This window comes from Pleurodeles waltl, chromosome 10 (genome assembly GCF_031143425.1).
Source record: "Pleurodeles waltl isolate 20211129_DDA chromosome 10, aPleWal1.hap1.20221129, whole genome shotgun sequence".
NCBI lineage: Eukaryota > Metazoa > Chordata > Amphibia > Caudata > Salamandridae > Pleurodeles > Pleurodeles waltl.
In genome coordinates this window covers 161,501,154-161,516,609 of record NC_090449.1, presented here as the reverse complement: position 1 = coordinate 161,516,609, position 15,456 = coordinate 161,501,154, and the positions used below count along the sequence as shown (strand labels likewise).

The 15,456-nt window shown below is 46.0% G+C and overlaps 1 protein-coding gene across 2 annotated transcripts in view; it reads left to right on the top strand.

Annotated features, from left to right (window-relative positions):
* GRAP (GRB2 related adaptor protein) overlaps positions 1-15,456 on the top strand; it is a 338,914-nt gene that overhangs the window by 263,450 nt on the left and 60,008 nt on the right. For both annotated transcript variants that reach the window (XM_069210114.1, XM_069210115.1), the window contains one exon: positions 671-839. In XM_069210114.1, coding sequence (XP_069066215.1) covers positions 671-839 — 169 coding nt within the window. The remainder of the gene's footprint in view (positions 1-670; positions 840-15,456) is intronic.

Below are 15,456 nucleotides of genomic sequence, written 5' to 3'. Positions count from 1 at the left end.
TGTGGACCGAAAATACCCAGTAAACTATCATGTACATCCTTAGGCTGAGCACAAGACGAAATATCGTGCAAGAGAACTGATAACAAATTCTGCATGGAAAGGCAACTGATAAACATAACAAAACATCTCTACTAAAATGAAGCTTTGCTAAAATAGTAAGAGAAATAAACTATAATGTAACTAGGCTAAAGGGTACAGGCCTCAGGCCCAGAGCAAACATGTGTGCCAATGTGAAGCGCTTAAATAACCCCACAATAGGCTAATCCATATATGGCCTTTACCTTGGAAACCAAATCAATGTTAACATCAGTATGTGCTCATATGCCGCACTTCAATGACAACAAAGTTGGTTTGCTAGGGCAGGGTTCAAGGAGCTCCATAACAATATTGAGGGAGGAGAAAATGAGAGCTTTGCATGTTGTGTAATAATCTTATTCAGTTTTTTCTTGTCCTCCAATGCATACCTTGCTAAATAAACGTGTTGAATTGAACGGAAACATTTTAAAATGAGAAACCTTACATTCTATTCTATTTGTGCCCAAACTCCTTGTAGGCTGGAAAAAACAAAACATGGAAGGAAGATTTGTGATAGCATTCTCTTAGATAGTTGACTTCATCACAAAAAGTTTGAATGTATCATATTAATCTGTGTTTCTTCTTGTGCCCACAGCTACGGAGAACATGTGCAGCATTTCAAAGTCCTTCGAGAACGAAGTGGTAAATACTTTTTGTGGGAGGAGAAGTTCAATTCCTTGAATGAGCTGGTTGATTTCTACCGGACAACAACAATTGCCAAGAAGCAGCAGATATTTCTCAGGGATGAGACTCACAAACCTGAGGTACTGTCAGATTTCTCAGATATGATTTGTGTGTGAATTGGCAGAAAGGAGAGAATCCTCAGACAGATGAATGACCTATTGAACTTCTATAAATCAGGATATCATTTTTTAGCATTATAATCTGAATGAATCCAGCTCAGAACGTTTGTAAGGATGAACTTTCCATCATTGCCATGAGTAAGAGGACTGTAGTGTGACCAAGGTTGTTGACCATAGCTCCTTGCAGTCACGGTCTAAGCAGTAGCTAAAATTATCAAATTGTAATAGCTACTGATAGACTCTGATGTACCTGGTAAACAATTTCATAATACAAAAGATTAAATAACACAACCTTGATGCAAACCATCATTATTTTGTGACCGTGAATGCTGTCGCAAAACAATCTCAGTTACCACCAATTCTATATTGGTGTTAACCCATTAGCAAATGGGAAGGGGTCCCCAGGGGACCCCTTCCCCTTTGTGAATGCCTGCTCTTAAAAAATGAAACTGAAACATAAAATGTTTTGCTTTTTAAACACCTCCTGTTTTCTTTTAAGCAAAACGGTCTGCGTTGAAAAAACAATATTACTTTATTTAAAAGCAATCACAGACATGGTAGTCTGCTGACACCAGCAGGCCACCATCCTTGCAATTCCCAGTGGGTCGCTAACTGTGACCTACCTCATTATTAATAACGAAGTAGGTCTATTTGTGACCCACTGGGAATCACAAAAAAAACTCAGAGGAGTTTCGTACATTTGGAATTGAGATTTACTAGTTGTGATTCGCATAGAATCGCAATTAGGAAATCGCAATTCCAAACGTTCATACATGTGGCTCTAAGTGTCTTGCAAAATAGTAATGAGCTAGGGAGGTCCTACACATTCCTTTTATGTGTAAGGTTGCATGGAGAAAAGAAGTGTTGCCACATGAGAAATATCTACTAATATTCTACTTGCTGCCTTTAACAAAGACAGAAACCCTAAACACAACTTCACTTCTACATCCATTATAATGTCTTATTGATTTGATTTTCGTTTCCTTTAGCACTCAAATGCCCAAGGGCGTCTTGGCGCTTGCACTGTTACAGAGAAAAAAGGAGGGGAATAGTAAAGAATACTAGGCCTATTGTGTAAAGAGCCAGGTCTTCAGAGATTTCCTGAGCTTCGTAGATCAGGGCAGTTCTTTAGGTATAAAGGAAGAGCATTCCACAGCTGTGCTGTTCTGAAAAAGAAGCTCCTGCCTCCCCAAGAAGCCCATTTAACCCTGGGCAGCACAAGCTTCCTGCCTTCTGTCGATCTCGGATTTCAGGATGATTGGTGCCAGATGAGTCTATCCTGAATGTAATTGGGGGCAGTTTTGTAGAGCCTTAAAGGCTATGCAGAGGGCTTTGAAATCCATTCTCCTTACTATGGGAAACTAGTTCTTTATTTCTATCAGACAGGAGCTGAATTTGGCAGCAGCGGCATCAGGATTTATGGAGATTGAAACCTCAATTTGAGTATCATCGTCATATGAGATTCCTTAAAAAATGAAGGATTTGATCAATTTAGCCAGAGGGGTAACATAGGGGTGTTTTACATGAGCAGAGGATAAACAGAAACTCAACAACAATTTACAATGTTGAGGAGCATTCTCCCTCCAAGGTGTGCCCGTCTTTTACTTATGGAGAAACACTGACCTCCCTGTTTGGCTCTTGCTTGGTACCTTTCCAAGTTTTGGCACCTTGATAGTGTCTCACAGCAGGAAAGCTATAGAAGCTAACCCACCATTCTCTGGTTCACCTCCATTGATGATTATTTAGCAGGTTTAAAATATGCTTTAGTTATATTGCAGAGTAGCAGAAAGGACAATGGATGCAGTCCTAATAAATGTCCCATTTCAGATCTCCAGCTGCCTGCCCAGTCACATTACTTTGTTGCTGTATAGAGAAGGTTCTGGTTTAAGGCATTTGATTAATACACAACTAATGAGATGTAGTTGTGTCACAGGACTTCTGGCAACAGATACCCCTAATAATCGCACAGTGAATAGATAAGGGGTCCTCATATAACACCATGTACCATCACACATTATATGTGACAATTACATTTGCCAGGCTTGTCCTGTGTTCATCCTTATTTCTTATCCTGTTTGCATCCTGTTCACTCTGGCAGGCTCTCATTGTAACCCTTAGAATGTCTGTTCAGAGCATGAAGGATTTTAGTCTTCATATCAAACATATTAACAAATACTAATGATTCATTCAGACCTATTCTCAGATAGCACTTCTGGAAGAGGAACGCACTGATCTTGGGACATCGCTCATGCTTTATAAAGAATGACAACCACAATCAGGGTTTATTAGACATGGCTGTCACACTACATTGATATATCAAACGTATTAACATATCAAAATAATGCCAATACTTAGAATCCAATCAGACCCATTCTTGGACCACACTTCTGCAAGAGGCCCGTATAGACCTTAGAGAAACAGAATGTTGCAACCACACTCAGAGTTGGATATGTATAGCTATAACAAACATCTTCAATGCACAACTGGACAATAGATGTTAAGTAAACAAGATATAATTCTGCCTGGGTGCATGATAAAAAACTCAAATAGAAGAATAGTTCTGGTCACTAACAGTGTATATTTTGGGATGAGATCAAATGCCCATCCTACTCTTCAATCCCATATCCTGCATAATGTAAAATGACTGATCAGCATTTACATGTATGACAAACACAATGTCTCACATTTAGCTCGCGTAGAAGGCATTTCATTTTTACCTCACTAATGATTTTCTTGTGTAAACTACTTTTTAGTATTAGGAGGTCAACTCAGAAATGTTTCTTCCACAACCATTGCTTTTATGATTTTGATCTCCGGCCATTTGTGCATTCACAGTGACATTTTCAATGTAAACATGCGTTATCCTGTTTTTGCTAGTGCCTTACTACTTAAACCAGCTTTGTCATTATTTGTGAAATACAAATGGGCTGATTTAGAGCTTGGTGTGTATGGTGCTCCATAGCAAATACATTGGAGTACCATGTCAGCCAGACTCTCAGTCCACCTACCTCATTTAGAGGCTTCTTGTGGTGGCTCCGTCTTCGGAAAGCTTGCTTTGTCTGCCCGATAGAGTAAGGGCCATCGTAGCAAGGGCATTAAGCCACCTGCTCTGTTTAGGGTGGACAGTGTAATGTCCTTTTTTCTGTCTGTCACACTCCCTGGATTGGGGGTCATTAATTTTTTTGCTTTTGTCCGCACATGCTCTTGTGCGCATGCTTGTGAAATCTTTAGTTATTAAAAAACTTAAAAGGGGCTTAGGACCAGCTTCTTACTTACCTGAACTTACCATTGGCTCACTCTGATTTACACGCTTCGGATTGGCCAGCACGTTGTTTTCACATCACTTCCTGTCATCGGCTCCTCTTCGTCTTCTTCACCCATCTTGCCATCGAGTTGCCTCTGGACCAAGTACTCCTTCCGGTCATTTCCGATTGGACATTGGCCAGTGTCCTTTCTCTGGCTATGACACTAAAGGTACTTATTTTTTCTTCCTGCATGCCGTCTTCTTTTTTCACTGACGTCTTTGTGCTTCACTGCCATCTTCTCTGATTTCTTTCTTTCTTGCTGTCTTCTTTTTTCTTCCTGCATGCCGTCTTCTTACTTCACTGATGTCTTTTTTCTTTAATGCCTTCTTCTCTGTCTTCTTTCTCCGTTTCCATCTATTTTATTTTTTCTTTCTGCAAACCGTCTTCTGTCTTCGCAGTCTTCTTTTTTCTTAACCGAATGCCGTCTTCTCACTTCTCTGACGTCTTCTGTTTTCGGTCCCATCTTCTATCTTCTTTCTTTGCTGTCTTCTTGCCTTATTACCACATGCCATCTTTTGCCTTCGCTTTCATCTTTCTTCTTTACAGCATACAGTCTTCTATCTTCACTGTTGTTTTCTGTCTTCACTCCCGTCTTCTGTCTTCAATCCCGTTTTCTGTCTTCTGTCCTGCATGCCGTCTTCTGTCTTCTTTCTTTTAAGCCGCATACCAGCAGGATCCACTTTTACCTTTATTTTAACTGGCTTACAAATATTAGAAAAATGTTATAATAATGTTTGTTTTACAAGATATTTTTAAAAATATACCATTTTGAAATATTTTTAAGCAAGTTAGATAGAAAAAAAGACAAAGGTGAAACCTAATGGCTTTTCCAATGCTTTTTTATTTTTCAAAAACAAACTGCCACAGTAAAAACAAAAGTACTTTAAGTTTGGTGGATTGCCATCAAAATGGATGGCTGCCATTACCAAACATTTTGCACTTGGAAGGGAAGTGCTGTGATGGTAGTTCCTCACCAAGTACAGAGATGACCACTGGGTTGGCAGTCATCTAAATTTGGCAGATGGTAGTCAGTCAGTGGAAGATGCAATGTCCTCCTCTACCCTGATGGTCTGTCGTCTGCCCACCAAAGCCTAAATCATGCCTCTAAGTTTCTCAATTTGAGGATGATCAACCTTTATTTTGACAATTAGACGAAATTATACCTTAGTACAATAGGGCATCCACATTAGAAAAGTGGAAGGTTATAGACGTAGCACCATATACTGTTGCATGTTCAGCTGACTGATATGGACATCGAATAGTGAAGTGCCTGGAGGATATGATTTTAGGGACCTTAATAATACACTTCAGGCATGAACCCTCCTTTTTTCTTCCTTTCATTAATTGATTCACTTTCTTGCATTTGTTTTTTTTGTTACTTGGCCTTCCTGTTAAACTATGTTTCAGTTTTCCAGGTGCACATCATTATCATTTCTCTGTCTTCCTTTTTAAGTTACCATTTTTAAGAGTTTGTTCTCATTTTTTGTTTAGTATTTTGTTTTCTCTCATTATTTGTCACTCACAATTTCCTTCTCCACCTTCATATAGTGCTCAAAGCTGCCATTGCAGTTGCCATTTGTGCATTATGAAGTTGATCTTTCTTTCTGTTTTTTTGTGCCTTTCTCTGTATATGTTCCTATTTTTCCTTTTTCTTTTTAAGCCAGAGCTTGTTTTCCTAATTTTCTGCGTATTGTTCATTGTCTTTATTTCTCTTCATTGCACTCATGCTTTCCCACTTTTCTGGAATTAGTTTCAGGTTTCGCTTTGAGATTTTTTGTCTCTGGTTATGAATCACTGTTTTTGTGGGAAAAGGGTGTCTTATAAATAAGTTCATTGTTGTTTTCACCTAATTGTGTTGTTTATTTCTGTTTTTCATGTTAATGTTACATTGTACTACTATCTTTTAGTTATTTTGTTAGATTGAGGAGCATTTCTGGGGTTTGATAGTTTAGCTGCGTATTCCTAGCCTTATTCAAGGCGTGGGCTTTGGCAGCACCCCTTCAACTATTGACTTTCTTTGGCCAGCCTCCTTCAGCCACTGGCTTGAGACTTGTCAATCACATACTCTCTGAGCGCAGTGGAGTATTTGTTTCTCACCTAATGCTATAGGTTGTTTTAGTGTTTAAGACTACTTGAGTACTTTGCATTGGACTGCATAAGAGACTACTTTACAATTATAGACCTCTCTATCTTCTCCTACTGGCTCTCTCCCATGTGCCTCACTCCAATGTCATAAAGTTGCCCATGTTAACACATCAAAGCTAGACCTCTAGGCTTTGCAAATACATGTCATATTACACCAGGAGAATTCTCTGCCACAAAACAAAGAAGTGGGGTTGCAAGTTTATCACATGTTTGTGTGTGGACGGCCACGTGATCGGGAGGGCTCAGATAGCATCTTAAAATATTGGCATATAGTCTGACTTTTAATATTTCTAGAGACATAGGCAAATCACAAACATGTTTTGTTTCATCAAAAGTGCCACAGGGTGGGAAAAGGTATAAGCTGTGGAAAAAAAAGATGTGTACTGTAGTGGTCACAATGATAATTGCTGAAACCCCTTTTGACTTCTATGGCGACCTCCTTTTTTTCCTCACTTAGGCTAAGTGAAGAGAAGTGTGTAAAAGAGTAGCCTTAGTGCCCCTGAGGACACAAACATCAGCTGCATTTTCCTTGGGATACCTGCCAGTGAGAACTCTGTGTTCCTTCTGTTTAAGTTTACAAAAAGGAAATTAACAGAACCAGGATTCTGATATGGGATACCACTGAAAGGCCGCCTCGAAAATAGATCATACGAGGCATAGTGAATGCATGTTCACTAACCACTCAGCTAATTGGTCAAATTACATGCATATATTGTAAACAGAAATGTTAAGGTGTCACCCAGGGGTGTTTCTTTCTGTAAACTGAGTGCATAAATCAAAACCTGACTCTAGTCGTCCTCTTGTTGATGTACGCATCTCTCTGTTCTACACTAAAACAATGTCGATCCCTGTACATAATTTCTCTGCTGCTGTATCTACAACCCTAGGGACCATTCAATCATGAAATCTTTATCATGTGGTTCCAGGTGCTTTTCCTTCATTTCACCGCTGTCCATGTACAATCACAACATAAAGTTGAGTTTACTTGGCTTTGAATTTTAAATTATTGACTGGACAGACTTCTCAAATTATCATGTCTCTAAAATTTTGAAATTAGCCTGCTATCTATTTTCTTGGCAATCCCTTCAAAATACATTTGTATACTCTTGTCTGAACCAATTCCTATATTTGTATTTGATGTGTTAGCTTCATGTTCTCGACATTTTGTTGTTTTCTCTCTTTATACAGTTTTTATGTAACGAATGTGCTCTCAGTATACAATTCTTTATAGTTTTTAGGAAAAGCAATTAATCTGTTTTCTCTTTCTCTGCTCATTTAAATCAAACTTCTGTCTAAATTGTTGGTTTTCACCATATTCCTGACTTTTGGATTAATGTAATAGTCAGTATCGTATTTTGACTTGCTTTCTGCAAGTGCCAGTTAATCTTCTTTCTTCTCTTCGACTTCGTATTTCATCTCCTCCACTCCACTGACAAACAAACACCCCTGATGGCCTGCCAGGGTAAGGGCCATCGGAGGAGGTTTTGCCCACCCGACTTAGGCCCTCATTACGACCCTGGCGGAGGGTGATAAAGTGGCATTAATACTGCCAACAAGCTGGCGGTAACTACCGCCAAATTATGACCATGGCGGAAATATCTCCCATAGACAGCCAAAATACCACACCAACTGCCAGGGTGGAAGACAAAGTACCGCCCACCATATTTTGACACAAGAAATCGCCACCTTTGCCAGGGCGGTACCAATGCCAACAAAAACCTGGTGGAAACTGAGCTCAGAAGTGAAAGGGCTTACCATTGGAGACACAGGGAAGAACCACGCTGCCATGGAACCTGAACTGCAAGTTTTCCTGATGATCTTCTACGTTATGCTCCACCTAGAACACCAACGCTGACGAAGACGACAACGGTGAGTACAGCCACCTAGCACACAAGTGAGGGTGGGAGGAAAACAAGAGTGACACACACACGCACGACAGACATCCGACACACACACACACCATACACAACCAGCTGCACTACAAAAACAATTTGTCCCAGAAAATCAGCAGAATAATGCAAGGACAACAGGAATTGACTAAAGTGATTGTAATCAGATCAACTAAATTAATAATTCAATTTGGCAAAGAGAGATATGTACACATGTACAAAAAAGGGACAGTGCCCAGTCGAAAGTTCAAAGGGCCCCACGTGGCCACAGGGCAAAGTCTAAGGCCCAACTCGAATCCTGACCACATCCAGATAGAACACTGCAGTTTGCACATAGGCAGGCTCCTCAGGGGGAGGGGGCGGCACCTCAGCCAGATGCGGGAACAAGCCCACTGGTTCTGGAGGGGGCAACATGCCTATTGCTTTGTCCTGGGGAGTGCAAGGCCACAGTCTCTCAGGTGAGTGACTTGCCCACTGGTTCTGGAGGGGGCAACATGCCCATTGCTTTGTCCTGGGGAGTGCAAGGCCACAGTCTCTCAGGTGAGTGACTTGCCCACTGGTTCTGGAGGGGGCAACATGCCCATTGCTTTGTCCTAGGGAGTGCAAGGCCACAGTCTCCGGAGTTGGTGACTTGGCCACTGGTTCTGGAGGGGGCAGTCCTCACAGTAGCCCCTGGAGGGTGGACTACATGGCGTCTGCCGGCAGTGATGACTGCATGGTGGTGGTGGTTGGGGGAGGCTCCTGGGCAGCTCCTGCACTCACTGATGGCTGCATGGTGGTGGTGGTTGGGGGAGGCTCCTGGGAAGCCCCTGCACTCACTGATGGCTGCACATCTCCTGTTCATGGCTCGGGGATCCCTTACCCTTCCTGGCAGGGCTCTTCCCCTCGCTGCCTGGTGGTGAAGGCTCCTTCCCCTTCCTCACAGCTGGTGCAGGACTCTTCCATTTCATCCCTGGTGGTGCTGGCTCCTTCCCCTTCACTGTCGTAGGTCTTGTATCCTTACCACCACAAGTAGGTGGTTCTACCACTGTCCCCGTGGACTGTTTGGCTGAGGTGCTGGGCTGTGTCCTTGGAACCCTGCCCATACGTGCAGGATGGGGGGAGGGGGTAGGGAAGAGGTCAAGTTGGGCAAGGAAAAGCTTTTTAGGGACATTGGGGCGGGAGTAGGGAGGAGTAATGGGAGTGGAGGATGAGGGAGTGGGTGTTGGAGGTGTATGTCTGCTGGATTTGGGTGCAGGTGCATGGGGTGTATGCTGATGTGAGGTGGATGGCTGCTGGGTGTCTGAGTGGTTGCATTTGTGTCCTTGAGGAGGGGGGGACAGACAGGGTGGGAGAGGACACAGGGGACGTGTGCACTGATGTTGTGGAGTTGTCTGCCCGTGAGGTGTGTGTGCTGCTTGTTGTGGTGATGCTGGTAGTGGATGTTGATGTAGTGCATGCAGGTGTGAGTGTGGACGTAACTGGGAGGAAGGTGGGGGAGGAAGAGGAGGGTGAGGGAGTGTAGGCTGTGGATGTTGTGTCTGCAACTGTATGGTGTTTGTGTGAGTGCCTGTGGGATGAAGTGTGGTTCTTGTGTTTGCCTGTGCCACTCTTGGGTGTTGCCTTGTGTGCATGCTTTTCTATTTGTGTGATTGGGATGGGTAGGGGTTGAGGAAAATGGGACAGGGAAGTGGGAGTTTAAGGGGGGACAATGGCTGCCATCAGAGAGGAGGCCAGAGCCTGAATCGATCTCTGTTGGGCCGCCAATCCACCATGAATGCCCTCCGGGAATGCATTGTATTGCTGCATCTTGATGTCTGGATGTCATTCACAATGGTTGACTGCCCTACAGAGATGGATCTCCTCACTCAGGGTTCACTGGGGCAGGGCCTTAGGTGCCTGGAGCAAAGGAGATGCCCACCCTCCTGGGTGAGCGGGCACGGGCAACTCGCTGAGGGTCTACTGGGAGGGAAGTGCTGGTACGGGGGAGGCGGCTGTAGCTGCAGCTGGGGTGGTCACAGAGGTGTCCGCCACCACAAGGGAGCTCCCATCGGAGGAGGTATCAGAGTATGTGTTGTCCCTTCCAGTCTCTGCCGTGGTGCTCCCCTCGCCCTCTGTCCCACTGGTTCCCTCGGCATCGGTGGACTCTGCCTCCATGGTCCTTTAGGATGCAGCTCCTTCTGTAGCCGGTGGCTCTGCTCCTCTGCCAGATGATCCTAATGCACATAAGGACAGGATGACAAAACAAGAAAGGGGGTGAGAGAGACAAAGGATACACTGGTTCAATGACTGCAACAACACCACCGTTGGCGTACAGAGCACCCTCACACACAGGGAACAAGCCTACGCACTATGCATTCCATTTGCAGTGAAATGGCTAGTCACCAAGGCTTAAGGAGGAGCACACATGGCCAACTGCAGCACACCTGGGACCCACACAGCCCTGCCTAGAAGTGGATTCTAACAAGGTAGGTTACCTGTATTTGCCATGCAACCATTACCCTTCAGAGGACCTACGCTTCTATGTCTGGCCTGGCCTTAGGGGCACCCACTAATTCACAACCACCACCCGGATACCACCACACCAGCCATAAGTTGTAATGATACCCACTGCACTCACCCCCTTGTGGCTGCTTTGATTCCCTCAAGCGCCCATCCAGCTCAGGGTAGGCCACCGTCAGTATGTGGGCCATCAGGGGGGTCAGGGTCCGACGGGCACCCCTTCCTCGTTGGGAGGCCATCCCCAGCTAGGCCTCCGCGGTCTTCCGTGCCCAACGTCTCTGGTCCTCCACCGTTTCCAACAGTGGATGCTCCGCCTGCCATAGACCCCCAGGGTCCACACCTCCTTGCCGATGGCATGCTTTAATCCCTTCTTTTGATGGGCGCTGACCTGCAGAGTTAATATATACAGGAGAACTCCATTAAATGAACAGTCCAGCCTGTCACACACATGGCCCACCATACCCAATCCCATCACAATTGCAACACACATAGGCCAGCTCACAACATGTACACTTCCAAGAGAAAATCCACCCACCCCCCACCCGCCCTTACACGATGCCTTCACACACATCTCCATGCATTCATGCCACTTGCATTGTGCCCACAGTGTACTCACCTGTTGGTCTAGAGGCCCATACAGCAGTCCGAACTGGGGTAGGACACCATCCACCAGTCACTCCAGCTGCTCAGAAGTGAAGGCTGGGGCCTTTAACCCGATCACACGGGCCATGGTAGGTTCCAGACACAGGTCACAGCAGCACATGCTTTGTAGGTCTTCTCCTGTGAAAGGTCAGGAAACAAGTGATGATTCAGAAATGAAATGGCAGTCACATTCTGTGGCGGTGTATACTGTCACCACCGGCGTACATCCCCGTTGGCCACTGTACCCCATAGGGCCCGATATTATCCAATGAGGAATTGCATGGCAGTCCACAACCACCTATCGCCACAGCGCACAACATTGGTGGAATTACCTCACTTCTACCTGTCCCTCCACACAGAACAGGCGGTCGCCATTTTATGGGGGGTGAACAGGCCTATCGATAATTACTGTGTCACAGGATAAATAGGCACATACTTTTAAATTTCACTGTCCCAAAACATGATTGCACGATGTGGACTGCTGTTGTGGTATAGTTGTTCAAATTGGTACAGCCTACTCACTCTTGTGTCCCTTAGATACCTACCATGCGGATGAATAGGAGATGGAGACATACCCCCGTGTACAGACACCTGGTGGACTTAGCTACACTGGAGGACAGGCACTTAATACCACCTATAGACTGGACAGGGCCACAATCACAGAGCTGTGTGCCCCGTTGGAGCCTGACCTGATATCAGCTATCCGTCATCCCACTGGGATCCCCCCTCTTGTGCAGGTTCTATCAGTGCTCCATTTCCTGGCAACTGGTTCTTTCCAAGTGACAGTGGGCTTGGCAGCAGGAATGTCACAGCCAATGTTCTCAATAGTGCTGGCAAGAGTCTTGTCCACCCTGGTAAAACACATGTGCAGCTACATTGCTTTCCCCCAGGTGGAAGATCTGGCTACTGTGAAGGCCGGATTTATGCAATGGGACATATACCCAATATAATTGGGGTGATTGACAGTACACATATTGCGTATGTTCCCCCCCCCCCGCAAAATGAACAGGTGGACAGGAATCGTAAGAGTTTCCGCTCCATGAATGTGCATGGTGTGCCTGGTGGACCAGTACATCTCCTGCGTCAATGCTAAGTATCCTGGGTCAGTGCAAGATGCCTTTGTCTTGAGGAATAGCAGCATCCCAAATGTGATGGCCCAACTACAGAGGCACAGGGTGTGGCTTATAGGTGAGCCTTGGTCCCCACCCAGTGTATGTTGGTGTATGCCTATGCTGTTGGCCATATAGGATAGTGTGTGGCTAAATACTGTCCCCCAATATTTGCAGGTGACTCTGGTTACCCAAAACTATTGTGGCTGCAGACCCCTGTGAGGAATGCCAGGACAAGGGCAGAAGAACGTTATAATGAGGCACATGGGGGAACCAGAAGGATAACTGAGAGAACCTTTGGCCTCCTGAAGGCCAGGTTCAGGTGCCTCCATCTGACAGGTGGATCTCTATGCTACTCACCCGAGAAGGTCAGCCAGATAGTAGTGGCATGCTGCATGTTGCACAACCTGGCCCTCAGACACCAGGTACCTTTTCTGCAGGAGGAGGAGACTGCAGATGCCCCTGTGGCAAGAGTGGACCCTGAGGACAGTGAGGATGAGGAGGCAGAGGATTAGGATGTGGACAACAGAACATTATTGATCCGTCAGTACTTCCAATGACACCCAGGTGAGACAGTGAAACTTCACATTTCTATGGATATTGTTGTATTCTGTGTGGCACTGGCATACTGGCATTACCCATTTTTTTCCTCTACTTACTGTCACCTATGGATTGTCATTTTACAGATGTTGGTGATATGACAACAATGTCGTGATGTGATAACAACAGCCAGCACTAGGTCATTCATTCCATGCTCTCACTATGTACAGTTAACTTGCAATGGATGTAGCTGTTACAATGAATACAAATTTGCAATACATGAAATACTAGTAGTCGAAGTTTGTCTAAGGTTGTTTATTGTAGCAATATGATATTGAGGGGAAAGTGCAATGGAATGGGCTGATGATGTAGGAAAGTCCAGGACATTATTCCAGTCGGTTTGTAGCCCTGGTGCAGTGTCCCAGGGGGACATAGGAAGGGGAGCAATGGCAGTTCAAGGAGGACACGGTGACTGAGTGGGACACAAGGAGGACAATCAGGAGAGTTTAGTTTCCTGGCGGTGGTCTTGGCAAGTGTCTCTGACTTCTGTCTGGGTCACAGGGAACGTTTTCAGGGTGGTTCACCTTCTGCAGGGAGAGGGGTGCTGGTGGCCTGTGGGTCCCGTGGCGGGGCCTCCTGGCCACTAGCGGCAGCAGAAGTGGAGGGCTGTTCAGTTGACTGACTAGTGGTAGGGGCCTGCTGGTGTTCTGTAGCCTCCCTCATGATATTAGCCATGTCTGCCAGCACCCCTGCTGTAGAGATCAGGGTGGTGTCAATGGCCTGCAAGTCCTCCCTGATCCCCTGACACTGGTCCTCCTGCAGCCGCCTGTTCTCCTGCATGTTGTCAAGGATCTGGCCCATCGTGTCCTGGGAATGTTGGTAGGCTCCCACGAGTGCCTCCTGGAGAGTCGGTTCCCTGGTCCGGTCCTCCCCCTGGTGCACAGCAGTCCTCCCAGTGTCCCTGTTGGCCTGTGCTTCTGTCCCCTGAACGGTGTGCCCACTGCCACTGACCACAGGTCCCTGATTGTCTTGTGGGCGAGGTGTGGCCTGGGGTCCCTGTACAGGTGGGCACACTGCTGATTGATGTGTCCTGGGGACGGAGGTGTGGGTACACCGGGTGGGTGCTGTGGTGTTGGTTCCTGATGGGTGAGACTCTGTGGTGGTCTGTGAGTGGGCTTGGGTGACCGACCATCCAGTGGTCCCTGATGGGCCTGGTAAGTCCTCCAGATCCTGAAGTCCAATGTTTACTGTCATCACTGGGGGCCTCTTCTGTTGGGGGATTGGATAGTGGTGGAACCTCCTCTCCACTGTCATTGGCTGGGGTATCTGTGGGGATGTAAATGATGTATTATGCTTCAAGTGAATGACATTTTTACTTCCCTAGCTTCCCCATATTGTTGGTGATACACTGCCAGCTTTTGCTTGTGTATGGTGATGTCATGTGGGATTGTTAGTTTCCCTATGCTGTGCATGCTTTAGTGATGGGTGTCCATGCAGGGATGGGGGGGGGGGTGTCCATATGTGTAGGTGCAATGTGTGGGATGGAGTGGAGTGATGGGAGTGAGGGGGTGTGATGGCAAGCAGGTATGCGGGTGATAACTGGTAAATGTTGACTTACCAGTGTCCCGTCCTCCGGCTACTCCAGCGAGTCCCTCAGGATGCAGTATTGTCAGTACCTGCTCCTCCCATGCTGTGAGCTGTGGGGGAGGAGGTGGGGGTGCACTGCCAGTCCTCTGTATGGCGAGCTGGTGCCTTGCTGCTACGGAACATATCTTCCCCCGTAGGTCGTTCCACCTCTTCCAGATGTCATCCCTTGTTCTTGGGTGCTGTCCCACGGCATTCACCCTGTCTACGATTTTCTGCAATAGCCCCAGCTTCCTTGCTATGGATATTTTCTGTACCTGTGCTCCAAAGAGCTGTGACTCTACCCTGACAATTTCCTCCACCATGACCCTTAACTCCTCCTCAGTGAAACAGGGGTGCCTTTGTGTGGACGTGGGTGTTGTGTGATGTGTGTTGGTGTGGGTGTGTTCGGTAATGTGGTGGGGTGTGTGATGTGGAGTGCGTGAGGGCTGTATGGGTGTAAGTGGTGTGTGTGTCTAGTTGTCTCTGTGCTCTTCTTCTCAGTCTCCTTGCAGCAATTGTTGTTGGTAAGGGGTTGTGGGTAATGTGGGTGTGTTTTATAGTGGTGTGGGTGTTTTGGTGTGGTGTGTGTATGGGTGGCAGGTGTGGGTTTTTAATATTATCCAGTGTGGTGTTGTTTTGCATGTGTGTTTTCATTCTGAGCGTGGCGGTATGTACCGCCAATGGTTTACCGCCGTTGAATGTCCGCCGTGGTGATTCGTGGGTCATAATGTGATGGGTGTTGTTTTGTTGGTGTAACGGTATGGGTTTTGGGACCGCCACTTTTGCACTGACCCTTGGTCCGGCGGATTTGTGTATGTGGCTGATTTCTGTCGGATTGCTG